This window comes from Perca flavescens, chromosome 7, assembly GCF_004354835.1.
Source record: "Perca flavescens isolate YP-PL-M2 chromosome 7, PFLA_1.0, whole genome shotgun sequence".
NCBI lineage: Eukaryota > Metazoa > Chordata > Actinopteri > Perciformes > Percidae > Perca > Perca flavescens.
The window spans coordinates 18,736,016-18,763,638 of NC_041337.1; the positions used below are offsets into that span (position 1 = coordinate 18,736,016).

The following is a 27,623-nucleotide window of genomic DNA, read 5'->3' on the forward strand; positions in this document are numbered from 1 at the left end:
AGTATGAGGGCCTCCTGCTCTACCATGACCACCCCTTTGCTAAGGGTCTGCAGTATGCAGATATATTTACAAAGATCACGTTCAGTTGTGCAGGACCATGTTGCTGAGATTTATTTGACCTCAGTAATCCACATTCCCCTTGACAGGATCGACACCCCCGTGCCCTGCCGACTGTGTAAAAATCCCTTTCCAACAGAGGTGCGTTTAGTCTTGACAGATACATTAATATGCCTTGGCCATACGCCTCCCTATTAATCTACAGCTTGTTGGTACACGTTTGGACTGAGCTGCTTCTCCAGGGAACAACCAACCAGTAACATCAAGAGTCCATATTTGGACTTTGGAGGTGCTGGATGCTCACTACACTGTTGAAAGACATTTATCTGGGAAGCCACAACCTTTATGTTTCACATACCAGAAACACACTTAAAAAATATCAGGAGAGATGAAAATAAAACCACCCATTTCTTCTCTAGTATAAATTTATCAGAATAGCCATTTTTCATTAATTCAAAACTGCAGATTTGGTAAAAATAAAAAACGGCTAACGATGCCGGTGGAAAAATAGTTATAATTATATATTAAAACCATACTACAAACAGCAGAGCAACAATGACAAATGTTAACAGTTAGAGCATGACTCTACAGAAAATACCTCAGTGAAATGGTTAACTCTAAGTATATTTGTCTCAAACTCTTCAAACACACCGCCAAACTATCCATCATTCCTCTAAGTGCAGAGGGATCACGTCTCTTAAAGATGTAAAACCTGTTTTCTCTCTCTTACATGGCACACTGTCAGAGGGCAGGTGTGTAACCCCAAGTTATCAAGTTCATGAGAAGGTCTCTGATGAAATTATGCAATCCCACTTGACAAGCAAGTCCAGGGCTTTCCTCTGTCTCTTTATTTTCGACAATTTTCCACTTGAGCAGACGACCTTAAGTGTGAAGTGAAAGAGTAAAGAGAGGGATTTGATATCCAAGGGAAACGGAGCATGAATTCACTTGGGGTTGATAGACGGGGCAGGGGCAGCCATGCTTTTTACCCTTAGAGATTTCCATGGGTCAAGGCTGTTACAGGGCTGCACGCTCTTGCTCTTCTTGATCTTGTCAGGATAAACTGTCAGGCTGACGAAGAGATAGGCTGCAGATAGATGATGGTGTTGCACGAACGCTGGGGCTGCAGTGAGCAGATACAGTAGTCAGACACCAAAGTGACTTTGGCAGTTTGCTGCTGTTGATCAGCTATGAGATATATGTGTGATTTACTCAGTCACTTAGGATCTTCTGACCCCAAAGTCAAGCAAAAACCTGCTGAACATTAGAGATGTGGAATGTGAGAAGAGAAGAAGACAAATGCACATTCCCATACAGTTAGAAAAACCTCAAATCAGAGGCAAGCTGTAACTGGATGCACGCAGACATGCACAAAGATTGCAGCACAACTGGATTTCTCTCTTTGGCATTAGCAGAATATTTAGTGAACTATTTAAAACATTTTGAACAGACACCTAGCATTTTATCCTATCACACATTTCTGTTTTTCCTCTTTGCTCACAAGAAGGTCTCTTCTCCTCTCATGACGTCAGGACTATTATACTCCAGCGCCACCTCCCTTCAGGGCTAAGATTTTACGATTGCAACCTGACACCATTTCTGTGTCCTATAAGCGACAGAGCTGTAACTCACTTCAAAGGCAGGAGACATCAAATCACAGTGCACCCATAAATTAACCTGTCAATTCTTGGCCAATGAGAAGGCAGCATTAAATCTCTGCTGTCACGCTGGCGGCCAATGGAAAGACGATGGCAGTAAATCTGTCAGGGCTGCGTCTGTTAACGGTGTTGTGGTGTGGTTGGGGAATCCATGGGGAGGGAGGGGAGAAAGTAAGAAAGAGTAGATGACAGAGGGAGGAGGGAACAAACGGAGGCTTCAGAGCTATGCAACAGAAAATGCTTTTCTTTACATTCTTTGGTCCTGCCACAAAACTACATACACACATGCTGTGGTAAAACAGTGGAGGGTTTGCAGAGGAATTTTTTACGAGCAAAACAAGACTAAACAAGGCCAGAAAAAAAGAGAAACAGACAATATGTTTCCCTGATGGATGCAGTGGGAGTTGAATAACACCAGCAGAAACACTCATAAAGCTTTACGGCCAGCATGGCTACGTCTGATGTTAACTGTATACAGTGAAAATGACGGATGGCCCTCCTTTAGTGCTTCTTTTGCATCATTGTGAGACGAAAGCTTAGTGTTGACTGTTTGATAACAGCAGTAACCCAGTAACCTCTGACTGTCATCATGACAGCAGCAGGCGCCCGGCTACACACTAACCTCTGGATTACAGGCAGAGTCCAGTCGAGCCCATCCCCAAACCAGATGTGCCCCAGTTGTGCAGCTTTAGAGGATGGCGTTTCCGCTGCGGCACAGCAAACCTGCAGCAGCAACTACGCTTGAGGATTTTCTTTTGCCATCTCACCACAGAGAAACACAATCAGTAGCCTACCACCTTTGACCAGAGAGTATTTTCACATCCAGAGTGCTTCTTCAGTCTTCTAAAGCATGCTTTCAGTAAAGAGTAATGCACTGCACTGGTACAAGAGAACTGTGGGGAAAACAGCAGAGGGAAAACACATCAGGTAGAATATTTCCTCGATTAACAATGCCCTTGAGGTGTACTTTCATTATCCTATCAAAGTTGAACATTTTCATGTAATAAATCTTACAGGTATCATAAAATAACTGCTATGCTACTCCAAACCAAAGAAAAAAATCTTTTCCTTAACAAAGCCCACAATCTTTTCACCAACCTGTAACGACATACAATAAACCAGCCACATTTGTGGTGACATTTTAATCTTACATCAACAACAAAAAAATTAAACATTAGCATCAGAATTTACAGTCATCTTATGTCATTACTATGAATACTTTTTTTTTTCTTCTTCAGAAAACATAAAAAGCATGTTGAGTTATGGCAAAGGCAGGAAAGAGTGCAATGGTGGAGGTGTTGTTTTTGGCTGGCTTTTCCTGGAGTGGCCATGATTCTCTGTTCTATGGAAATCCATAAACAGACCCACAGGGGGCAACTGGGGCCATAAACCACGTCAGGCTGCCGAGATGCTGCTGAGGCAAAGGGAGCAGGCCTGGGCCCATACCACTTGCTTTCTGCATTCACACACACAACCACGTGCACTTTGAGCAGCTTTTAATGACCTAAAAATCAAAATGCTATGTAACGTTTACAATGATACTGCGGATATGATGGTGGCTAGGTTTATTTTTTTAAACTGAATAAATGCAGCTTAACAATAGACAATGGATGGGCTGATTACCAATTTAGGTCGTTTTTCCAGACATTATGTTAAATTCATTACGTTAAGTCTTAAGCATTATCTACTGAAAATGAAATGTGAAAGCAGTAGAGCTAAAATGGCCTTGTTAATTTTAATACACTGGGTCATAAAACATTATGTGGGTCTTGGCCTTTGTCCTGCTCAGACAATATAATGACACTTCCTTTAATATGTTTACTGTGTTGCATCCAACATGCTGTCATCGGTTTCCCCAGTGTTGTTTCTCTTCAGCAGTGCAAGCCATTGGATGGGTGCTCAGGCCCATTGACTATGACATAAAGACTCTGTAAGCTTACAGATGATGGTAATTTATTGACTGTAATTCACACAGTCCACTCACACACATACACAGAAGAGAAAGAGAGCGACTCTTTGACTGTATGCATCGATCAATTACAAGGCTCTAGCACACACGTCTCTGACAATTTTACTGCATGTTATGTACAGCATGTCAAGCAATGGCGTTTCAAACTGTTATGCTCATGCCTGTATAATTAATATAAATTACCTTGCTGTTTTTTTATGATGGTGCAACTGTAATTAGCGGATGAAAGCAAGTCACTGCGCCCCTGATGGTGCTGCAGGGCTATCTAGATTAAAAATGAGGGTCTGGACTGGCACCTTGGGTGGGATCTGTTTTAACCCTCTCTCTTTCCCGCAGTGCCCTCGCTGGGATCTCATCTAATCACATTAACTGCTGTCTACTTCTGCTAACCTCGTCCTCTTTAACCTTCACGTTTACCCTCCCTTACTGAAACCACACACAGACAGAAGCTGTCCTCATTATACCAGAAAACTGGTGCGATAACCGTAAACTGGTGTGATAATGGAGTCCATTTATAATGATTACCTTTCCCTTTCCTACTGCTCTTTCTCTAGTAAAACAGTTAGAAAGTAGCATCAACAATGGCCTCCATTCATGCTATCTATGCAGCCATAAAGAGCCACAGATTCAAGGGCTGAATCAAACTGGAGCAAAGCCAAGACAATAGGTCCACAGGTCAGAGCCCATAACAGTTTCATTGACTACACTCCTCTCCGTTATGTGAAAACATCAACCCACATGCATGCTTCCACACACATACATTCTGTTGCCTTGTTGTGTATCAGCTGCTGTCTGCCAGCAGTTAACTGTGATTGATACACAACATGCAGAGAGCTATGTATTGGTTATGTACTGTAATGCTGAGCTGATTAAGTGATATCTGGCCCAGAAAAACTAAAACGTAATTTGACTCCACAAACGCTAGTAGTAGGTGCACATTAAATTCCATTACATTTCTGCTGTTTTCTGTCCAACACTTCTGTGACTGAGATAAGCAGCTCCCATCAAATTTCACAGAGGGTGTTATAAACGCAAGATTTAACGGACTGCCAGTGAAAGGTGTGTCTTTTACCGTTCGGCAAATGCCTCATAGATCTAGAAAAGAGAACTGAAAAAAGGCTAGCTTGTTTTTATGCCAGTTTATGAAAAGGCTACAAACAGTAGCTTAATGACCTTTGACTCAGGCCAACAGACGCGTCACAGCATGCAAAGTACAGTAGGAGGTGGTGTCTCATAGTACAGACAAGGAGGGAGGGGACACATCTGTAAGAATACCAGTTACCTAAGGTAGTTCAAACTAGGCATGGTTGGATCGGATTACTGCACAGCCAACACAAATCTCTTCCAGCAAGAAATATCTTCAACGGATCATCATGAGAACATATGTGGATATCTAGCTGGAAGAATGCAGACAGATTAATTATTCTCCTGTATCAGGTACCAACATGATGTAGTGCGCTTTCTCACATCCATTTCTCTCTCTCTCTCTCGTGTGTATCCTTCATTTGCATTACAATGAGACGAGGTTAGTGTGTGAAGCTGGGGGTGCATACATTGAGGCACAATTCATGCTGCACACAGTTGCTCTCTACAGAGCAGAAATGAATCAAGTATGACTCCATAAAACGTATCTTGATGTCACAGCAACAGTACAATGTAAGCTCCTAATCAAAGCGGCATAGCCCCTCTTTACCTTCTTGTCTACAGTATTTATGTACCTCAGCCTCGCACTTTGCTGCAGATGCCAGGAGATGGAGCCCTTGCTTTAGTGTCTCTGGCTCTAGCTGAAGTCTTGAAGAACAAAGAGCACACAACATGGCAGCTCTGAAATAAGGAAATACTATCTCTTACAAGCCCGCTACATTTGCAGACATAAAAAGTATGACAAATCATATTACTACCGAGAAAGCTAGTTTACAGTTCACAACAATTACACATTCCTAAAACCAATGTTAAAGAATGCAGTTTTCAACCCACTGCATGCTACATATAGACGTATCACAGCTGTTCACAGACCAGTGTCAACAAACATTTATTATAAGTATCTGACGAATGGAATATTCCCAGACAAAATATATGCAAAACATACCTCTGTGATCAGTGGTATGACTACAGTACTAGTTATACACTTTTTAATCACAATATTCATGCAAATTAAATGATATAGTGCCTCAATACTTTGTACAGTAAGACAGGGGGCTGTCAAACGGGATAAAATTCTTGTTCAAGGAGACAGTTGGAATGTTGCCACAGGCTATGATGAGGTTTATCAATGTTTCATAGACAGGTACGCTGGTTTAATAAACGGCGTAATGAAAAGAAAAGAAAGAGAAAAAAAAACAGGCCAGTAATTGTACTGGAATGTATACCATATATTATGCTCATGTTGATTATGTCACATATGCAAGCCTGAGGAAAAAGAATTAAAAATTGGGGACTGAAACTTTGTCGAGCAGTAGTCCTGGGAGTGTTGACTGGATCAGCCAGCGGTACTCCTCACAGCTTTGATTGAAGGAGTGGAAATCAGAGGAAAAGGAGTATGCGAATCAGTGCCACAAAGACTTTACTGGACAGCGGCTCACTGGTAGACTGGGGCACAGGTGATTCTATCGTAGAAGCGACCACTTGATCTGTTCTTTGGCAGACTGAAGAACCTGTGGAGGAAAACTAGGTTTTGACCAAGCAGATCACTTCAACAACAAAACTGTACTGGCCAGTATAAGAATGGCAACAGAAAGAGATAAGTATCAAATAAAACCAAATTAAAAAAACAAGTGTTATCTTGTTGAGGAGGTTAAAGGGTAAAAAATAAAATAAAAAAAAAATAAAAGAAAAAAGAAAACGTACATATAGAAGGTGAACAAGTTATGTAAATGAAGAGAAATATGCAAGCTCCAATTAATCATCTTAATTCATTGAATGAAAGCTGAATCATAACCATAAAGTATGGGGATTGGGGGTCGCCATTAATCACGGCCAGAGGAGGGATGGCGATAGCCAGTCTAAGGCCTCTTAAATGACAACATTAATCAAGACACACACACACACACACACACACACACACACACACACACACACACACACACACACACACACACACACACACACACACACACACACACACACACACACACACACACACACACACACACACACACACACACACACACACACACACACACACACACACACACACAAATATAGGAACCACTGTTGGCTACCAACACCAGACACTGAATAATTAGTAACCATGTACACAGTCATGCATAGAAGACAATGTAATATTTGACAAGCAAGAGGCGTGTGACAAAGTAGGAGTAGGGGAGAATGATGCTATAACAATGCCCTTGTATTCATTAATTCTAAAGTAATGAGCTTTAACAGTCAATAAACTAATGGAGCTTTTAAACTTCATAGCAGAGAGAAGAGCAAGGAATGTTTTTCTCACCTGGGTGACTGTTTGCTCTGTCAATGGCACATCATCCCCCTGCAGGAACAATTATGTTATGTTTACATCCAACAACGATCATCAAACTATGTTGAATATTTCTGAGAGGAGAGGAGCTTACTCTGAGAGCCACACGGTGCACAACTTGTTGTGGGTCACTCTCCAGGATCACCCTGCAGGAGGCAGCAGAGACAGACCAACATATAGTAATCCAGAGAGAAAAAAATCGCTGTCCTAACACTGTAGTCTTTTTAACAAGACTTGGCATCAATAGTTTCAAGCCTCTCAATTCGTACATACCCTCCATCTACAATTTCATCCACAGCCAGGAAGAGTCCCTCCATATTCTCCAACAAAGCCCTTCTCTCAACATTCTTTCTACAGAGTAAAAAAAAAAAAAACATACATGTCAAGCTTAACTTTCTAGACAGCAGATAAATTGTACAAAAAAACTGAAATTGTAGAATAATTAACAACTGCCTAAACGTACCTCAACATCTGACTGAGCGAATCAAAAAGGCAGTTTAGAACAGCCATAAGCATAAGCTGTTGAGAATAGAATAATATATTAGATTATTATTATTATTGTCTAATGAGCCCACATTGTTTTCTCTCTCACCTGAAAAAAAAAAAAAAACATTCAGCAAATAACATAAATAACGTGTGTGTAATCACTTGCTCTGGTTTTCACAATATTTTCTTTGGACCTTAAGGTATATCATTTCTTATATTTTCTACCTAAGCCAAATGTATCCATCAGATATCCATCTGTGCAGGCTCTCAACTATCGTGGTTATAAATAAAAGACACATGGAGTATAAATAATACCCTATTTTATAATGGATGTGAATGGATGATTAATTACATTAATACACAATAGCCTTATTTTTTTTTAATAATTGTAAAACCCAAATATAGACAGATTAGTTCAACATGCACTGTATGCCACAACATTGGTATCCCAAATAATCTGAGGTGACACTTGAATAGCTCAAAAGAGAATACTGCCAAATTTGCCAGTTAAAACAAAAGCCAAAACATCTCTGATCTGTCATTATGTTCTTGAGATTTTTTTTATGAAAGTAAAAATCTGTATGATGGGTCCATTATTTATTTTAAACTGAACATGTATCTGTTGTCTACATTAATGTCATGCTGAATCGGAGAAAAAACACAGAAACAAAAAATAAAAACATCACCGCCACAAGTGACATGTAGAAATACGAAGTAACGGCACTTCCAACTATCACTTAAGACAGCAGGCCAAACTATTAATTTGAAACGAAACTACAGTTGGTGAAAAGTTAAAAAATATTAAATGACTGGAAAATGTAAACTACAGAATGGGCCGTGTAAAAGGACATTAGGACTCATTAAAAGAGAGTGCCCAATTGTTTTAGGATATTGTATTACACTGCAGAAACTACCAATTCACAAATTACTGTTTGATCTTCTACGGTTCAAAACATTACCCCAGTTGCAAGAGAAAGGATGGGATTAACACTTTTGGTAGACCTGGTAGTTTGTGTGACTTTGCTCATAAATTGCTCAATAGTTGGGGTTACAACTTTTACTTAAGAATGGTTCATTATAAAATCCTAAAATTAGGCTTACCTCATTTTCATGGGAACTTCCAATCACATAAAAGAAGAGGTCTATGTTGCTCTTGTAGACAACAGTAAGGCCTTCGAGTAATGCTATCTCACCTAAGTAAACACAAAAAGCAACCATGCATGTTATAAGACATGTACTGAGACAGGAAAGGGAGTCTTTAATGTAGTAAAGACATCTTACTGTCCGTCCTGTGTGTTTTGTTGAATATGTTCTTCTCAAATGCCTTCTGCTCCTTGACTGTCGGGTATGTATCATCATAATACTGTAGATGGATTTAAAGTGAAGATGTTATTATATGTTGAGATAGATAGATAGATAGATAGATAGATAGAGATAGATAGATAGATAAAATTAAAAAATTAAAATTGTTTTTCTTATGGTCAATAAAAAGACCAAAACCAATAGTGCATTAGTCAATCTCTCAATACTTTCCAACTTCCCCCGTTGTTCTGCGACACTCAGGCTGGAGCCCATTCGTTCTTACTGAACAAGTAAATCAATTTAAAAAAAAAAAAAAAAAAAAAGTGAAATAGTTTCCTAAAATAAGGACTGTTGCTGCTGCACTAGTATTTACAGCATCGGTACAGTGTATGTGGAATTGACTCAAAATAAACTACAGTGGCCATGTTCAAGGTAATTAAAGAACATGTCACCCAATGCAACAATGTGGCTCTTTGATGTGTTTTTAATAGTTTGCGGACAAAACTTAAGGTCTATGGCACAAAGGAATAAGCTATAATCGATATTGGCATCAGAGATAATACTTGATAGTAGGGTACAGTCAGTGTTGGTTATAAATATTCAAGGTGGAAACTTCTTATTGGGAATTAACAGGAAATAATGGGAATAAAATGGAAATGTAGAGGTCATTTGCTCAGGCAAAATGTTGACTGTGTGCAAACTTTAAAGTGAAGGTTTAAAGTCACACAACACATTTGTAAAAGAAAAAGTTTTACAATAAAAAAATGCATGGAAATAGATTAATTAAAAATTCTCAATTAGCATGCTCAATCAAGCTACATCCCACATGGCAACATCTCCCTAGCAAAATCTAGCAGAAGGTGTTAAAGCCTCTGAACCACTCACACAGGTGATTTCAGTTATTGTGGCTGATTAGACCTCTGCTCTGGTTGAATTGGCCAGGAACTTAGATGGAAATTTATTAGATCACAAATCTTTTCTACCAATAAGAATGATAAAGCCGTCATTTGTCCTGCCCTAACAGGTGCAACAAAGCTAACGTGACTCAGGAAGATGTCAATCAATCAGTCAGTCTATACACACCTACACAGTCCTGGAAAGAGGTCTAATCAGCCAGATTCACTTAAAACACCTGTGTGGGTCTTCAACAAGTTATAATCTGTGTACTTTGAATGTTTGTACTTTCAATAATTGCCTTCAGAATAAATAAAGTTGTATCTTTGCTTTATGCTATTATCTACTGGTTAACTGACATATCACAAAAAAAAAAAAGTTATATATAGTTATATAATCATCATCCACTACCGGTCAAATGTTTGGGGTCACTTAAAAAAAATGTCATTCCACTCCATTATAGAGAGGAATACCAGCTGATCTCAGTGGGTGGCTGATCTTTAATGCAATATCTACAATGCCCATTCTCAGCAACCATTCATCCAGTGTTCCAAAGGCACATTGTTACTAATCTAATATAATTTTTAAAGGCTAACTAAGAAAACATTGGAGAACCCTTTTGCAATTATGTAAGCACATAATGTAATCTGAAAACTGCTGCCCTGGTTAAAAAAAACAATGCAACTGATCTCAGCTGGTATTCGGTCTATAATGGAGTGGAATGGAAATTTCTAAGTGACACCAAACTTTTGACCGGTAGTGTATATATTCCTGAAAGCATGTAGTTCTTCAGCTCAGACAGTGAAGTAATGTGGGCTGCACATGTGATGGGAGAATGCTCTGTGCATGCAGAGGGTTGTAATTTTACTGAATTCCTATTGAATGGGATGCTGGCAAATAGGGCTGCAAGATATGAGGAAAATATGTGATAACGTTGTTGAATATCACGTTAACGAAATTACTTAATAAATAAACTTATTTTAAAATGTACTCAGTTCTGCCTTTCTGCTGCTTTTAGTCAACTACTAAAATAAAACAATTTCTTGTCGAATTAAATAAATTGACAGGACGTTATTTCCAACATTATTTTATTGAACACTGAACTGAACACAAAAGGCCCCAATGTAACTATCATTTAGAATGATAGTTACATTTTAAAGTGCAGTTTTCTACTGATACTCTTTCAACAGACTACAAAATCCCTGAGCATCTTAAAAAATTAAATAAAAAAATAAAAAAAACTATTTATTGTGCAGCCCAACTGGGAAATTATCTGATTTGAAAAATGTCCGACCTTTTGCAACCCTACTTACAAGGTTAATTAATTTGTCATTTTACAACACAGGGTTGCACACTGACATGTAGGGCTGCAACTAATGATTATTTTTATTGTCAATTAATCTATTGATTATTTTGACTAATCAATTTGCTTTTTGGTCTATGAAATGACATAAAAGGGTGAAAATGTTGATCAGTGTTTCCCAAACCCCAAGATTACATGCTCAAATATCTTGTTTTCAAAGATATCCGTTTACTGTCATAGAGGAGTGAAGAACTACAATATGTTCACATTTAAGAGGCTGGAATTTTTTACTCAAAAGATTAATAGTTGACAACTAATCGATTAATCATTGCACCTCTAATGACATGTAAGTTGTAGCCCCTTCACATTACACACAAATAACATGTATACAGATATTTAAAATAGCATAGAACAAAATGAAATGAAATAAAACAAAACAATATATACTATTATCCTTATATACATATATACCTAGAGAGACTTTGGTTTAGTGGGAATGAGGGTAGTGCAAAAGGTAATGGTATGTTAATTTGCAAAACTAGTAATGGTTTTAGTATTTGTTAATAAGAAAAAAATATAGAATATCACCAGACTTAGCCTTTAATGCAGTTGACCCAGGGACAGGACGTTCAGCCAATGCATAAGAAAAGTTTAACTAATGAAGATAGTTTTGTTGTAATTGTCTTAATCATACCTTGGCATAAAGCCTGTCTCCATCGTTGTCCAGAATCAGAACTGCTTTGACAGTGTACAAGGACGGTTCCTGTTAAGAAAGGAGACATAAGCACTGACTCAATTTACCCAAGTATCATTAATCAGTAACTTAAATTATCAAACATATTTTGAAGTCAACGATAAAAAAAATTAACTGGTAACGTCAAACTCCGATGTGCCAACAAGGGGTGAATGAAACAATGAAACAAACGTAATCCGGTCAGAGTCACCAATGTGATACAAACAGAAATGTCTGCTTATTTGCGAATTCAAAAAGAAGACATGACACTTCCACATCACCAACAAACACATACACACACGAAGCTAATTTCTCTGAGGCTATCGGGTTAGCCAACACAGGCAACCCGTTTACTTTAGTTAGCTCCCTGTCAAGTTAACTCTAACTTCATAGCTAAATTACCATATTTCGCTAGGTTTCGATAAACAACATATCATTGTGTGAAATAGTTATTATTGAAAGCTTGAATTACACGTATACCGTATCAAATGAATACATGCGCTAACATTACCAGTATGGGAGAATCCATCTTTTTCCTTGTTAGCAACTAACTAGCTAGCTAGCAGGCTAGCAGCAAGCTACGTAACACGTACAGTAAATTAGGCTCTTCCCTATTGGTTGACGCAGGGCTCTGCGTGATGCGTACAGGGCAAAGAGCAGTTCACTAAAGGGCGCGGAGCCAGGAAAAAAAACAATTCATTAATGCCGAAAGTGAACGGATATGACTAATTATAAAGTACATTCAGACTCACCAGCATCTGTAACACTTCTGTCCCTTCAGTGGGGAAAGTTGCATCATGATAATGTCCCTCAGGTAAAGTCAAACATTGTTCTCCATTAACCTTATTTCTGTGTTATTCTGTCCTCTGCTAACATCACAACAATCCCAAACCCTGTTCCTTTTATCATTCAAAAAACATAAAGTTAATCTGTAATTCCCAGATGTAATCTAATTCCCTGGTGATGGTGTCGGTGACTCTTTTCTACATATTCATATGAACTAGAGTCTACCATTGAGGGTAGGCCTAATGTCAGAGTTCAAATATCTACCATAGCCTAGGCCTATTATAGTGAAACCAAATTATTATTATTATAAACCATTATACATTTGGTGACTGAAGGCGGTTGCTTTTTTTTTATAGGACTGAATGGTAACATAAAAAAGGAAAAAACATTCACATAGGCCTACCAGCCATTTTAGCTTGCTCGTACTCAACTCATCAACATCTTTTTTCAGGATCCTCCTACATGTAACCAACTCCAATTATCTTAGTTCCCACTTCTGGGAAGCATCTGAGAACCCAGGCTGATGGGGATTTCCCTGTATCTCACTCCATAAATGACATCACTGGCCTTACTGTAAGATATTTTTTGGGTTTGAGTTTGAAATAATACTGGAATATGTACAGTGAAAGCAAGTAGTGTACAGTTATTATTTAACTGCAAAAAGTGTATGTTGAAAAGAGACAAACTATTTTGACATGCATTTAAAAAAAAAAAACTGTGGGCCACCATGAAATGTTGCAATACTGCACTATGTTTACACAATTCAGCCACTAAGATTTCAAAATTACCCCGACTGCAGAGGAAACAGTAGGCTATGCTGCCTTGAACATAGCTCAAACTTATAGGTTAAAATATGCTCAGATGTCATGCTGTCTCATTTTAGAAGTCAAACACATTCATTTATATGTATTTGAAAACCATCACAGTGATGATGATCTCTGGCAGAGTTGGTAATGGTGATGAATAAAAATTGAATGGTGAATCAACATACATGATGAATGAACATGCAAAAAGTAAATAATGACTGCTACTTCTAATAGTGCTGGCTTAAAAATAGAACCACACTAAAAAAATGTATGCACCTATACACTTCATAGTTGAAGGACCTTAAATAATTAATCATACATTAATATATTGACCTCTTCAGAAAATCTTCAAAGCATGATGTGAGAAAACTGTTCAAGAGACTATAATGTCGCTTAAAGTTCAGCAAATCTTTACCTTATTTTATTATTCCTGTCTATTGCTCACAAAGATTAAAAAGTAGAAATGAATAACATAGCAATAGATAGATAGAATTAAGTAATGTGTGATAGTGTGGGCCGCTCCCCTCTTCTCAGCTTAAGCCAGCAACCACAGCAGTTAGCAGTTCCCTTCCTAAGAACCAAGTGCTCCTTTTATCAGCATTAAGCAGAGCTTCCGCCAACCAACATCCTCCTTTCCTTACCTTCCCTCTCTGTATCTGTATTACCAACCATTGTTGCATTTATGCAATGACCCCCCATACCAGTTGTATAATATGTGAATATATAAATACAAAAACGAAGGGGTAAAACAAAGTCGGAAAATAATTAAGAAATACAGTACTGTTCTTACAAAATGTTATCTTAATCTAAACATCTTGAGATAAGCGCAGGCCTTATTAAGACATTCAGAAGAATGATGCTGCATGTTTATGTTCCTCATTTGCTTGTGTTTCAGGTAGTGATAATGTGTGACCATCATGACAGACATTTTAAGGAAAAACAATAGAAAGGTTATCTCTGAATCCCATTTCTGTCTACATCTACAGTTGCTCTGAGGAGAACTGTGTGTAATAAAGATAATTTCTCATTTGAAAAAGATCAGAAATGTACAATTAGAATAATGCATAATACCATCCACAATAGGATAGGCAAATATGTGAAATTGCACATATTACTATTTTATGTCCAATTAATGTTGTTTTTATGAAGTTCAATATTGATGGAAAAAAGTAAAATGTCCTTATTTTTAATCTAATAAATATAAGAAAAAAATAATAATATTCCATCTGCCCTCTCTATTCTTTTTTCCTTTCCCAGAAGCTGACTCCAGAAATATTCCCTTTTTGATACCACAACCCAAGGCACACATTCATTTTGTTTAGCAGTGAGGTGGTTTTTCCGCTCATGTCTGATACAGCCTTCTGGATGTTAACCAAAGATGCCACATTCCTCCATCTTTAATGAACAAATTAAGCCACAGATACACCAGGACACATACAGGAGGTGCCGAACAACCAAACAGAAAAACATGTTTAACCATTAATTTCACATGAAAATGTAACACATCGAGTATACTCAACCTTAATGATCATTAAGAGAATTTAAGCCTAAGTGAGTCAACTGTGGGCAGTTCCCAGCCAACATGTCCGGCCTATTTTTGAAGTAGAGTTGTTCGTAGCACCGAGGTGCCTAACAAAAAAAGGCTGACAGTCCTGAGAGGTTAAGTTAAGGCAAGCTGGAAAGCAGAGATGTCAAAGACTAATTGAAGCAAACAAACACAAACAGGGAAAGTGGGCGTTGACCTGGGAACTGTGTCCAGATCCAAAACCACTGTAGTTGCAGTAATAACAGGGTGCTCTTTGGCATGCTGGGGCAGTGGTTGAGTCAGGGGCTGGGTGCTAGGAACTTGGGTTGGGAAGTCCCTTCTTTGATTCCTGGTAGACATTCACCTTTCTTGACTCTGTCAGCCACCTACTTTTTCCATCTTAGAACAATGACAAAGAAAACATTGAGATTTATGTCTCTGTGGGATGTGATATTGTAATGGGCCAGACAAAACCTCTATGTTCTCATGGTTTTTGAATATACAGTGCCTTACTGAAAGTCTGAATTCTTTTAAGTGTAATGCTGCTGTGAATCATATAAATCATAAGTGTTTTTATGTACCCACTATAAAAATAGTAAAATTTGTATTGTTTTATACATTTAGACTTATCATGTGTTAATAAAGAGGGTGAACACTTAATCAGTTCTTTACACAAAATAATTGATTGAAAGTTTGTATATCAATTTTTTGTGTATTTGTACTAAAGTTAGAATATTTGTTAATTTAATTACTGTATACTTGTGTGGTGCAGTTTATTGGAGATTTGTTTCCACTTTAAGTAATTTTGTTTTCTGTCTAACAGTGTCAAAAATTAATTTAAGGAAGAAAGTGATTGTGACATCTGTTTTTCGGCTTTGCATTTCTGAGAAAAAATAATTAGTTCCAGCCAGGCTTAGTTAAATACACTACTTGCATACATCTGCTTGTTTTACAAAGACTGAAGGCTATAGCATATTTTGTAGCCACAGAAACTGAATTAACAAGATGCATATTTCAGTATTTCCATCAAATAGTTTAATCAACAAATGCTTTTAAAAAGGAAATCTATCCACTATGTTGTACACAGTGTACACAGTAGGGGGTCTTTTACAGAGCTTAAAATGTCTTGAATATTTCATGTGATGTTGATTAGTTCCAAAATCATCATTGTCGCTGTGAGACAGACTGCCATCTATCACTGTGCATAAAGATAAATTGCCCTATGGTACAGTAAATAAGCAACATCTCTACTATCAGTAATTGTGTGAAAGCTGTTGCACAATAGTGCAGTTCTACATAACACAGCCTTTGTGAGTTCACTGCTCACAATGCTTCAGATCAGGGCAGTGAGGGGATTTTTTGTGAGGGATTTTAATGGTCACTTGCTATGTAAGACACGCTCCCCTCCATTCTCCCCCTGCTCCTCTCTCTCCCTTGGCGGTTGCTCTGCCAGATAGAGGAACAATGTAGTCTTTCTTACCTGTTGGAGGGTGTACATTCCATCTCTGCTAAACTAAAGTCTCAATCCTACCTCCAACCCACCCCTGTTTGAACAGGGCCCTCACAGCAATGCCGGCTCCAGGTGCTCTACATCCTACTCCTCATACCTTTCGTTAGGAGGATTTGAAAGGACACAGTTCTTGTACGGTTTGGCCAGGACAGAGACAACCATCTGGCTAGTTTTCAGTCATTTTTAGTCGTTTAATCTGATTGTTTTATGTGTATTGTCTTTACATAATTAGAATCAGAATTGCTTACAGGTTTTTGTTTTTGTAAACATCTACCTACCTCAGTGTGGACTGGCAGAATGATTGTCGTGCTGTACGCCAGACTGTTGGTTTGTGGTTTGTCATGTGGGCAAAAGGGAAATTTGGAGGTTGGGGTGCAAGTGTGCTATTAAGGATACAAGAGTGGTGTGGGTGCTTTACAGGAAGATTGCGTTTGCTGCACAGAGCCATCCCATTTATGCCACTGGCTGTATGTGTAGCTGAACAGAAAGAAACAGACAGTTGAGATAGAGCAAGAGGCCTAGAGTGTTTTACTTCTTGTGATCTGTTAAACGTCAGCAACAGCACAACATACTGTGTGTGAAAAAGAACAGCTCTCTTTTTACGAATTTTTTTCTTTTTCTTACCACCAGGATTGTGCTTCACATCTGAAGATTTCTTTTTTTTCCCACTCATCACCTGTTGAAGAAGCAGAGAATGTTGCTCAGGTATGTTCATTCTTCTTCTTCTGATTCGTCAGATCTTTTCTTTTTCTATTGTAAAGCTATACTGTATGCTGCAGGTCACAATGTTCCCACTTAAATTAAATCTTTATTGCAGTATATTTAATTAGGTAGATGTAGCACTTCAGATAATGTGACATTACACATCACCACGTAACAACTACAATTAAACTATTAAACAATGTAATTATATTGTTGCATAAGTTTCCATTTAAGTTTTAAATAATACAGTTACAGTAATAACACAGACAAATAGATTCCCACAAATCCACAAATTTTATTAGAAGTTTTATCCTGCTGACTTAATTTGACATACTGTTTTATCAACTTTTTAATTTTACTGACTGAACCAGTGAGTAGTTTTGAGTGAATTATGATTCCTTACAGTTAAGGAAACAGTTTCAAGAAACACAACGCCGGTTATAGCAGGATACCATAACTATAACCCCATGTTTCATAACTTTTACACATATACACAAAATAATTCACACATGGCAGATGATAGCAAATAGCCTTACATGGGCCCACTGAAATAATGAGCAATATTACAAATTCAATGCACAAAGTTTTGAGAGTCAGTAAGTCAGTAATTAAAATCTTGAAATAAAAAATGAGAAAACACATTTGTTCATCAAGTAGAAAGAATTACTTGAAAAATCTCATACTGAAATATACCACATTTTGCAAATATATATGTATATTTTTGTTTACAGTTTAATTGATGCAGGCCATTTAAGTCTCTTCAAAGGCTAAACTCATTGAACCAAGACTGTAATCTGTGACATCTCAATGTGATACTCCACTCCAATTAGCCTGACTTTGATAACTTTTTAAAATTTCAAATAATTCTAACTTCAAAGAAACCTTCAACAACTCCCTGTGTATTAACTACAAAGCCGTTTCTGTATTATTGTCATTGGAGTAACTTGAGGCTTCCACTTCATGAGGAATCCTGCTAAATTAAAACATAGGTATTGAAACAAGAAAGTATTAGGAATGACATGACATTTATTGAAGTGACCCTTCGACTGTAAAGGTAGGAAATCAAAGCCTTATTCAAGCCCATGCAAAAGTTAAGTGTTAAGGCAGACTCTTACCATTTATTTATTGTTAGTTACATTGTTACATAAGGGGAAACAATGCAACAGGTGTAGGTAATTTGCAGCCCCATCCCTGGTTAGGCTTTTGATTCCAGGTTAAAACATCTAAACAAGCAGATTCAGAATAAAAAACAACAGAACCGATTAAGGAGGTAGAATGGGCTAGCAATAAAAGAAACACTTTGACTGTGTTTGTTCACTGGAGAGACAAGGTCTGTAAGTGAAATATTGAACACCTTATTTTTTATGGCTGCAACATCCTATCAAATCAAAATATTATGGGTTAAAGTTGAAAAAAAAGCACCTTATTCTACAGTGCCTGACAGTTTCACATACAACCTTATTTTCTTATGGCTGCAACATCCCCAATGAAAAATATCATGATTTCATACACATTTACCCAAAATTAGACACATTTGGTTTCTTTGGAAGCTAACATGGTAATTTACACAAATTCTATTAGGGTTATTACAAGGTGCGTTAAGTGGTGCAGTTGTCTCTTTACAAGTCAGTAAAAGCAAATTGTTCATATCAAAATAAAAGCTGTAACCATTCTAAACTAGCAATCTTGTTGAGCATCAAAATACAGGTCTAATAAAGTCTCTGTGTTATCAGGAGAGGCCGAGTAAAACAACCTGCCGTGAGAGAGCAAAGTGACACACTACACTACAGGTGTAGGTAATTTGCAGCCCCATCCCTGGTTAGGCTTTTGATTCCAGGTTAAAACATCTAAACAAGCAGATTCAGAATAAAAAACAACAGAAGCTTATGTGTTTTCAAAGGCTATTGTGCATGACTATGTAATGCACTGACATATGTGTGAGTATAAATATACAGTATGCAGGTGTGCATTTGACAAGTGAATACATTAAAAATGTATTCAGTGTTCACCACTCTGTTGGGGTTTAAGCCACGGTTTCATTTGTGTGTTGAAAACCTTAAATTCGGAAATACAAGTTGGAGATGCTAAAACTTAAAAGAAAATAAATAATGGCTACGTCAGAGCTTAACCAAAAGAGTTTAAAGATTACTGCCAATATGTTAGGCACAGGCCTACACCAAATTTTTCAAAGCAGCCACTGGCCCCAGTGTGTCTTGTAGAGAGCACTGTTTTCCCGCAGATTGTCTTATCAGGGGTCGGCATAGCTGCACTCGGGACAGCTGTTGGGAGGAGTCAACTCAACTGAACCCTTCATGTGCTCCAAAAGAACCTACACAACACCCAAACAGCCATTTATTTAGCACCAACAGGTCTACAGATATGTAATGTAGGCTAATGTATGTATTAGAAATGTCTTTGACTTAACGGTTTTGTATTTCATCTTCCTGATGTGTCAAAGTTTAGAGGCTGGGTAGGTGACAATAACTTGCTGTTCTGTGTCATTACCAGGTTAATCTTTTGCAGAAAGAGCCTCTCCTGAATGTGTTCAACAGCCAACTATGTTCTCCCTCTGAGGAGAACCTGTGAGGTAGGTCTGTCTAAGAGCCGGGAAAACAGAAACACATAATCAAGCCCAAAATAGACTTGTGAATGAAGTAATTCATTTTCTTTTCTGTTACAAGGTATTAGCCACTCCAGGCAGGCTGTGTGGTGGAGTGTCCATGTCAACTAATTTCCCTGGAGCCAGATCTCATGGAGCTCCTCAGGACACAGAGATGGATGTAGCTTGGCAGGAGCTGATGGCCATCACAGAGCTGCAGGTAACTCTTCAGCACTGACACACTGAGAGCACTGTAAAAGTCAGTTTTTTTTATTGCAAAATGTTATAGGTTGTGTGTCTTAGATATGCCAATTACTGTGTGTTATCATGGAAGTGCAGGTTGTATTGTTTTTAACAGTGGTGGAAGAAGTATTGAGACTCTTTACTTAAATAAAAAGTACAAATACCACACTGTAAAAATACTTTGTTACAAGTAAAAGTACTCAATGCAGAAAAAGCCTCATACTTTAGAAACTGGGCATTAAAAAGAGCATTAAAAGCATGAAAAAAAGGGTTGAAAGTCAAATAATTTTAGATGTATTTGTAAGTGATTATATTTTTGGGTAGTTTAATTTATAAAAAAAACATATTTTATAAACTACATGTGTTTTGTGTGCAAAACTCTTAATTTCTAAAGTAACTAAAGCTGTCAGATTAATTATTTCTCTCTGAAATGTAGTGCAGTAGAAGTAGAAAGTGACATGAAAAGAAACGACTCTAAAGTACAAGTACCTCACATTTGTACCTCACAAGTAAAGTACTTGAGTAAACGTACTACGTTACATTCCACCACTGTAGAAAATGACATTTGTTGTGCTTTTCAAAAAATACTGCAGTCTATATCAGCCTCAGCAGATATGAATGTATTTTATATATTTTTTTTTATTAATGACAAAAGCTGTTATTATCAGTGTCCTGTTGAAAGAGTATGAAATACAACAATTAAGATGTGGTTCATAAATGAAAATTTATTTATAATTACTAAACACAATGGGTATCATTCTAGTGGAATAAATACATATTTCCCACTTTTCATGCTAACTGTTGAAAAACAAATACACACTCAGCTGAGGAAGGCAACAACGAACCATTTGAGTGATGGCAGGATGAAGAGATTGTGAGAGGGGGCAAGTGCTGTATGCTGCTAGCGGCCCCCTGCACCGCACAATAGCCATCTGTTTCCAGGTGAAACCTGACCACATCTATGAGAGCCCTTCATAGGCTAGGGGGTGGCATGCTGAAGTGGTGGCAAACTGTTCTAGTGAGCCAGATGAAATGCAAAAAAAGAAGACACCATTTCACTTGGTCTTGCAAATTTAATAATTGCCTTCAATCAGTTTATTGCTGTCAGTGTGACATGTATACTGATGTACCTGCTGTCGGTCATAACTTTTGTTTTTGTTGCAGGAGTTTGAAGTCCCCAGTGAAGGCTCCTATGAAACCACACAGTACCAAACCATGGAGCCCATGGTCCCTATGGGAGGATATGGGATGGCTCAGTCCCATTCTGAGCCAACTCCTGCTGCTTGTGAGCTCGGTACCGCTGACACTTTTGACGGATGTTACTCTGAAGAAGTGCCTGTCTGTCATCGCCTAGGCAGCAACGCTGAGGCAATGTATGGACAAGCTCAGCTCAATCAAAGAATGCTCCCCATCTCTTCTCACACACAGCCACCACACGTGGCTTTTAAGGAACAGATGAACATTTCTGGTACCAGTCAAGGGCACAGGAGGGCCAACGCTTTTCTCTCTCAGGATCTACGTCAGCACATGCTGTGGACTACACATGGACAAAGTTCACAAGCTCGCTCAGCTGATGATCTAGAGTCAGACTCTGGTCTGTCTCTAGGTTCTAGTCCACCTCTGGCCTCCCCAGATAATCCTGTTGGTGGTGCACCGGGTTGCCAGAGTGTAGACATTGGCATGACATATAGTGATGGTGAACCAGACCGCATGACTGAGCATGCCAGAAGAGCACACATCCATTACTCAATGGACTACCAGAATCAGTCTTCCTTGTATTTACACTCAGGTACACAGTCTTATTTTTCACCCCAACCCACTTTATCTCAGTCACATCCTAATGCTCTGACTCCTCGGGCCGTAAAACAGCAGGGTCTGAGCGACCTGTTCAATGACTCTGGAACGTCCAGCAGAGGGAGCTCACAACATAACATGTATATAAAACCACAAGGAAGTAACTCCGCTCCAGGTCCGCTGAGCAGAGATGAGAGGCGGGCCATGTCATTGAAAATTCCCTTCCCCACAGAGAAGATCATCAATCTACCTGTGGATGACTTCAATGAACTCCTGACGCAGTATACTCTGACAGATAATCAACTAGCACTGGTGAGGGACATTAGACGAAGAGGGAAGAACAAAGTTGCAGCTCAGAACTGCAGGAAAAGGAAGCTTGAGAGCATAATTCACCTTGAAAGAGAACTGAACGAGCTGCAGGCCCAAAGAGAGCACCTGGCACAGGAAAGGCTTGAGTTCCAGCGCAGCTTGGGTTTTATTAAGTGTCGCCTTACAGGCCTCTATTCAGAAGTATTTTCTCACTTAAGAGATGAAAACGGACAGCCATACTCAATAGATGAATACACCCTACAACAGTCACCCGATGGTAAAATTTATTTAGTACCTCACACAACTATGCAAAAGAGAGAGCAATGCTAAACAAGTGGGGATATTATTTAATAACCCTTACAGAAGGTATACTGTCTGATTGTGCTGAATGAAAGCATATCAACTGGAAGTCACATTTTCATGTAGTTATGACTAACATGCATCAATAAACAAATGCCCTTACAATTGACTGGAACAACACCTGAGTACCTTTAAAAAAATACTTTATTAAAAAAATATTAAAAAAAACAAAACAAAAAACACTGCATAGCAGTCTTCAGTTACAAAAAACAAAATGAAGTCTTCCAGCACCCACATGATTAATCAGAACCTGTGAAAACATAAATCTGTTAAATAAAATGAAAAACTTTTGGGCAAAAGTGATGTGCAAGGTTTTGATGATTTTTACCTGAGCCATTGTCACAGAAATGAAGTCAAGGGTTTGAGACCATGTAGCGGGTTTCCTAGAGGGCAGAAATGCAAAATAAGTAAAATGCAATCTTTTGCAAAAAAGTGCGTTGATTTATGTTCACAGCATGCAACGTTGTAGGGCCTCTATGCACAATTAGGAGGCCAATTTTACCAGTCAACATTGGTGTAAGTCATAATAAAACAATGCACATAAGTTACTGGGCTACACAACTTACTACCAGCTACATGACAAAAGCAAGACATACTATCAGTAGTTGAGAAGTCTGGTCTTACCTACAGACAGCACTTAAGCCTTTTGGTAGCTGCTGCATGCTAGCCTCAGGCTTCTGTTCTCACTCTCCCCTGCTTCAATGATCCTGGCGATGGTTTTGCTACTTCTCTCCCTCAGCTGGCTTCCATGACTAGCCTCAAAGACTTGCATGTAAGCTAGCATCCTCCAGTTGGTCTTTGCAGAACTCAGGGTAGAGTCTGTACCAAGTGATCGGCTCTTTATGATTGAAGTATCTGTGCACCACTTCTCATTCCTCTACCAGTATTTCATTGGCATTGATTTATGATGTATATTGTGACTAGTGCAGTTCTTCCCAGGTGGATTTTTTTTGGCTGATGTACAATGTCCCTCATCCCACATTGTGCAGCATCTAATAGTGAACCCTCCCTTTCCCAAACCACTCAAGAGGCTAACAAGACTTTGTAAAAAAACTGAATGATGGTTTATTTCAGCTTGATTTGATGCAGTTACAAATAAAAACCAGGCTTAAAGAAAAAAAATCTACATAAAACCTCATTGGAATGCTTGCTTTCCATAAACACATTGATGAAAAAAAACAAAAAAACAACAACGTTTAAATGAAGACCCTCCATGATTTATCTACTGTACATCTCTTCTTGCAGCAGCTGTAACCTGCCACAACTGTTTGGCTGAGCAGATTAGGAGGTAAACCTGCAGCTGCCCTGTCACTTCGCTTGCTCTCCTCTCCTTGCTCTCCTCTCCTAAGTACTCAGTCCTGTTGAACAATACGGAACAACATTGTTAACTGTGCACTGACTTTGTATGACCTGAGATCCAGAGTGATTTTTTTTTTTTTTTTTTTTTTTTTATGTTTATCTACACTTAACGAGTCCCTGCAACTACAAACTCTGGTTGTATGATATAAAATGTATAATCTAGGCATGTCATCAAATACTTACTTCACATTTCAAAATCGTGATGAACGGCCATATCCACCATTGTTTGAACCAGCTCCATAGCCACCTGTAAACAAATACAAATAAATATTCAGCATACAGAAACATGCCAAAGGACAGCATACATCCTTCCATCTGCTTTCTCCATCTTACCAAAGTTCCTGCCACCAACGCCCCCTCCGCCGCCGCCACCACCAAAGTTGTTTTTCATTGGGCCAAAGTTGGAGGCCTGGGGGTCGTAGTGGCCCATGTTGTTGTAGTTATTGCCGCCACCCCCACCACCGCCCCCACCACAGTTACCTATGAGATGAGAAAAAATAAAAACCTTAGTTAACCACATCTTGAACACAGTAGTTAGTCAAGGGGAGCCAAACACTTACCATAACCGTTGCTTTCATAACCTCCATTTCCTCCATAGCCCCCGCCGCCTCCTCCACCGCCCTGGCTGTAACCTTGGTTATACCCCCGGTTTCCACCATTATTATATCCACCAGGACCGCCGGGACCACTTCCATAGCCTACAACATGCATATTATTTCAGTACATTGCTACGCTTCAAATTGTAAAAAATAAAATAAATAGTCAACAAAATTGCTTACCACCGCCGCCACCACCACCACCACCATCTCCTCCATTGCAATTGTAAGGACCGTCTCCATATCTACCCCTTCCACCTGAAAGAGAAGCAAATGTCTCAAGTTTCAGACGCTGTATATTAAACTGGTTAGAGATGTTCCGATACTGCCCAAAACGCTGGTATTGGGAAGTACTGGAGTTTATGCACCGATCCCACGTAATAAAGCCCTAAAGAAATTCAACATGAAAGTAGTTTGTTCTTTTTCCGTTATAACTGACTGTCAAACTGGAGAATAAAAGAAAGTTCTGGGGCATTCATTGTTTGTTCATGTTTCACAAAGAGTTTAACCTGAGTCAGACCGACAAAGACAGAAATCATATCACATTCATACAGGGATAGTAGTATACAGCTGTTAAAACATAATAAAATACCGTATTTTCCGGACTATAAGTCGCACTTTTTTTCCTACTTTGGCTGGTCCTGCGACATAGTCAGGTGCGACTTATATATCAAAATATATATAATTTAACATGTTTTTCCATGTTAATTCATACTGAAAACATTACCTACAGCCGCGAGAGGGCGCTCTAGGCTTGTGACAACTAGAACGCTCCTCCTAAAGACAACTGAGAAAGAAAAGAGATAAACTGCAGGTAGTAAAATATGCAGCTGAAAATGGTAATTGAACAGCAGAAAGAGTTTGAAATGAGGGAGAAACTTATGAGGGAGACTGGCGAAAAGGTGACTCTTACAGCAATGAAGAAAACAAAGAAAGCTAATCGGCTAATCGTGGGCTGAAAGCGAGACGGCCAGAGGTGGAGGAACGAGTCGGGAGGGGCTCGTTCACGGTGCAGCTACGTCTCCACGCCTTTTAAAACCTCCATGCTCCACGCCCTGGTAGCTAGTTGTTCTGTGTGCTATTGTATAGTTCAATAACTGTTAATGTGTTACGTTAACATACCGGACACCTACCGTATTCAGCGTATTGTTCTGTGTGCTATTGTGTAGTTGAATAACTATTGTATTTATAATCTAAATAAATGAGACTTATAGTCCGGTGCGACTTATGTTTTTTTTCTCTTCATGACGCATTTTTGACTGATGCGACTTATACTCCGGAGCGACTTATAGTCCGAAAAATACGGTATATGACACACTGGTATCTGATCGGTACTCTGTATCGGCCGATATGCAAGTTCAGGTATCGGAAAGCAAAAAAGTGGTATCGGGCCATCTCTAAAACTGCCATTAATTAAAACCAGTTATCAGTCTTACCTTGATTGAAGCCTCTGTCGTAGTCATAAGGCCTTCCACCGCTGCTGCGACCTAAACCAAAACAACCATTAGTTATGGAATAAGGTTGAGTACTGCGATTTGTATTAATTAATCTGTGTTAATGCATAAAAAGTTTACCTCCTCTCATACCCATTCCTGCTGTCTGCATTTCCTGCCTTGTGAGAGCCTTCCGCACTTCACAGTTGTGAGAGTTGATTGTGTGGTATTTCTGAACTGTGTGGTGGGAAAATTTATCAGGTAGCCGTTCAAGACATTAGAAAAGGTAAATCTCAGTCTGCAGCAGAGAGCGTGTACTTACTGACAATCCTGTCAACTGAATCATGATCATCAAAGGTCACAAAGGCAAAGCCCCTCTTCTTTCCAGTATTACGGTCAGTCATGATATCAATGACCTCAATTTTGCCAAACTGTGTGAAGTAATCCCGAAGATGTGACTCCTCTGTATCTTCCTTGATGCCCCCGACGAAGATCTTTTTCACAGTTACGTGGGCACCTGGCCGGTTTGAGTCCTGTGAAGACATTCGCCATTGTTCACTACACATGCCTCTCCTTTATATGCTAAAGTAATTTCCTCAAGGAAAGTTTTGTCAAATGTATCTAATGAGACATACCTCTCTGGAAACTGCTCGCTTAGGTTCAACAACTCTCCCATCAACCTTATGGGGACGGGCAGACATGGCAGCATCAACTTCATCCACTGACGAGTATGTAACAAAGCCAAAGCCTCTGGATCTCTTGCTGGTGGGATCCCTCATGACCTAAAATACAATTATTCCCAGTGTTACCCACAAATCACATATGCATGCTTTCCATTTATGCCATTTCAAAAAAAAAAAAAAAAAAAAAAAAAAAAAGTGCCAAGGGGGTGATAGGAAACCCACTTACCACACAGTCTGTAAGGCTCCCCCATTGCTCAAAATGAGCCCGCAGGCTTTCGTCTGTGGTCTCGAAGCTCAAACCTCCAATGAACAGCTTGCGAAGCTGCTCCGGCTCACGTGGGACCTAACGTTACACAATGGACAATACAAGAGACTAGCATCAGGGTACAATCACCAGCACTTTAAGGGAGCAGTGGGTGCCATTTCGGTAATTACTATATTCACAATAAACCGCCACAGAATTAACAATGCAGTAATAGTATTTATCCAATCTTAGTTCACATATCAAAAATCGAGACAGGGCGGAGGAGACGTCGCCGCCATTAACGTTAGCGGACCTGTCCGATGATATGGAGTAATTTCAGCAGCAGTTGTATGCAAACACTAAACGCATGCACGTTCGAGTAGAGTTTCTTTCACATAGTATTACTTAAAACATGAGCTCATTGAAATATCTGAATTTCGCGCATAGCTACCAGAAGGAACAAAAGGCCACGAGGCCCAGCTGCTATAAAATGGCGGCTTTACAATGCTTCATAGCTGCGGTAGCAATGATGAAAACGTAGTCTGCATTGAGCATAACCTTTTCACAATAGCTTCAAATAACTAGTTTATCGAAACCCGATTTGCAGGAAAACTGGATAATAGGCTTCTCGAAGCAATACTCACATCTTTGGACATCTTGGCAGTAAATCCTTGAAGACTTGTGAACAGGCCGGAGAGAAGTGATCTGCGTCAGTCGAGCCTTCCCCCGCTCCTGAACAGTAGAATAAATAGCAAAAGAAACACCTCTTTCACACAGCAATTGGTCAGGAGTTCGCG

At 39.0% G+C, this 27,623-nt stretch overlaps 3 protein-coding genes across 8 annotated transcripts; 1 reads left to right on the forward strand and 2 right to left on the reverse strand.

Annotated features, from left to right (window-relative positions):
• Window positions 1-5,700: 5,700 nt before the first annotated feature.
• Window positions 5,701-12,511, reverse strand: copz1 (COPI coat complex subunit zeta 1). 2 transcript variants are annotated; one of them, XM_028582755.1, is made up of 9 exons: window positions 12,389-12,511; window positions 11,839-11,907; window positions 8,927-9,008; window positions 8,747-8,838; window positions 7,623-7,678; window positions 7,433-7,510; window positions 7,254-7,305; window positions 7,133-7,171; window positions 5,701-6,338 (listed from the first exon to the last, which is right to left on the reverse strand). In XM_028582755.1, the coding sequence occupies exons 1-9, from the start codon at window positions 12,404-12,406 to the stop codon at window positions 6,291-6,293; spliced, it is 534 nt and encodes a 177-aa protein (XP_028438556.1). In that variant the 5' UTR covers window positions 12,407-12,511; the 3' UTR covers window positions 5,701-6,290. The 2 variants fall into 2 exon arrangements, with proteins under 2 accessions (XP_028438556.1, XP_028438557.1); XM_028582756.1 differs by lacking the exon at window positions 12,389-12,511 and adding an exon at window positions 12,280-12,358.
• nfe2 (nuclear factor, erythroid 2) lies at window positions 12,511-22,804 on the forward strand. Of its 3 annotated transcripts, none has more exons than XM_028582744.1 (5): window positions 12,511-12,691; window positions 17,135-17,209; window positions 19,715-19,793; window positions 19,888-20,025; window positions 21,213-22,804. In XM_028582744.1, the coding sequence occupies exons 3-5, from the start codon at window positions 19,746-19,748 to the stop codon at window positions 22,479-22,481; spliced, it is 1,455 nt and encodes a 484-aa protein (XP_028438545.1). In that variant the 5' UTR covers window positions 12,511-12,691; window positions 17,135-17,209; window positions 19,715-19,745; the 3' UTR covers window positions 22,482-22,804. The 3 variants fall into 3 exon arrangements, with proteins under 3 accessions (XP_028438545.1, XP_028438546.1, XP_028438547.1); XM_028582745.1 differs by lacking the exon at window positions 12,511-12,691 and adding an exon at window positions 16,596-16,636; XM_028582746.1 differs by lacking the exons at window positions 12,511-12,691; window positions 17,135-17,209 and adding an exon at window positions 19,540-19,602.
• On the reverse strand, window positions 22,669-27,576 carry hnrnpa1b (heterogeneous nuclear ribonucleoprotein A1b). Of its 3 annotated transcripts, XR_003692971.1 has the most exons (12): window positions 27,471-27,576; window positions 26,809-26,925; window positions 26,535-26,681; window positions 26,222-26,432; window positions 26,041-26,136; window positions 25,903-25,953; window positions 24,650-24,724; window positions 24,431-24,568; window positions 24,204-24,350; window positions 24,054-24,117; window positions 22,840-22,894; window positions 22,669-22,761 (listed from the first exon to the last, which is right to left on the reverse strand). XR_003692971.1 is itself a non-coding variant. In XM_028582748.1 (11 exons), the coding sequence occupies exons 1-10, from the start codon at window positions 27,480-27,482 to the stop codon at window positions 24,062-24,064; spliced, it is 1,038 nt and encodes a 345-aa protein (XP_028438549.1). In that variant the 5' UTR covers window positions 27,483-27,576; the 3' UTR covers window positions 23,552-23,869; window positions 24,054-24,061. The 3 variants fall into 3 exon arrangements, 2 of the variants coding, with proteins under 2 accessions (XP_028438549.1, XP_028438548.1); XM_028582748.1 differs by lacking the exons at window positions 22,669-22,761; window positions 22,840-22,894 and adding an exon at window positions 23,552-23,869 and having other exon boundaries at window positions 26,053-26,136; XM_028582747.1 differs by lacking the exons at window positions 22,669-22,761; window positions 22,840-22,894 and adding an exon at window positions 23,552-23,869.
• Between the last annotated feature and the right edge of the window lie 47 nt (window positions 27,577-27,623).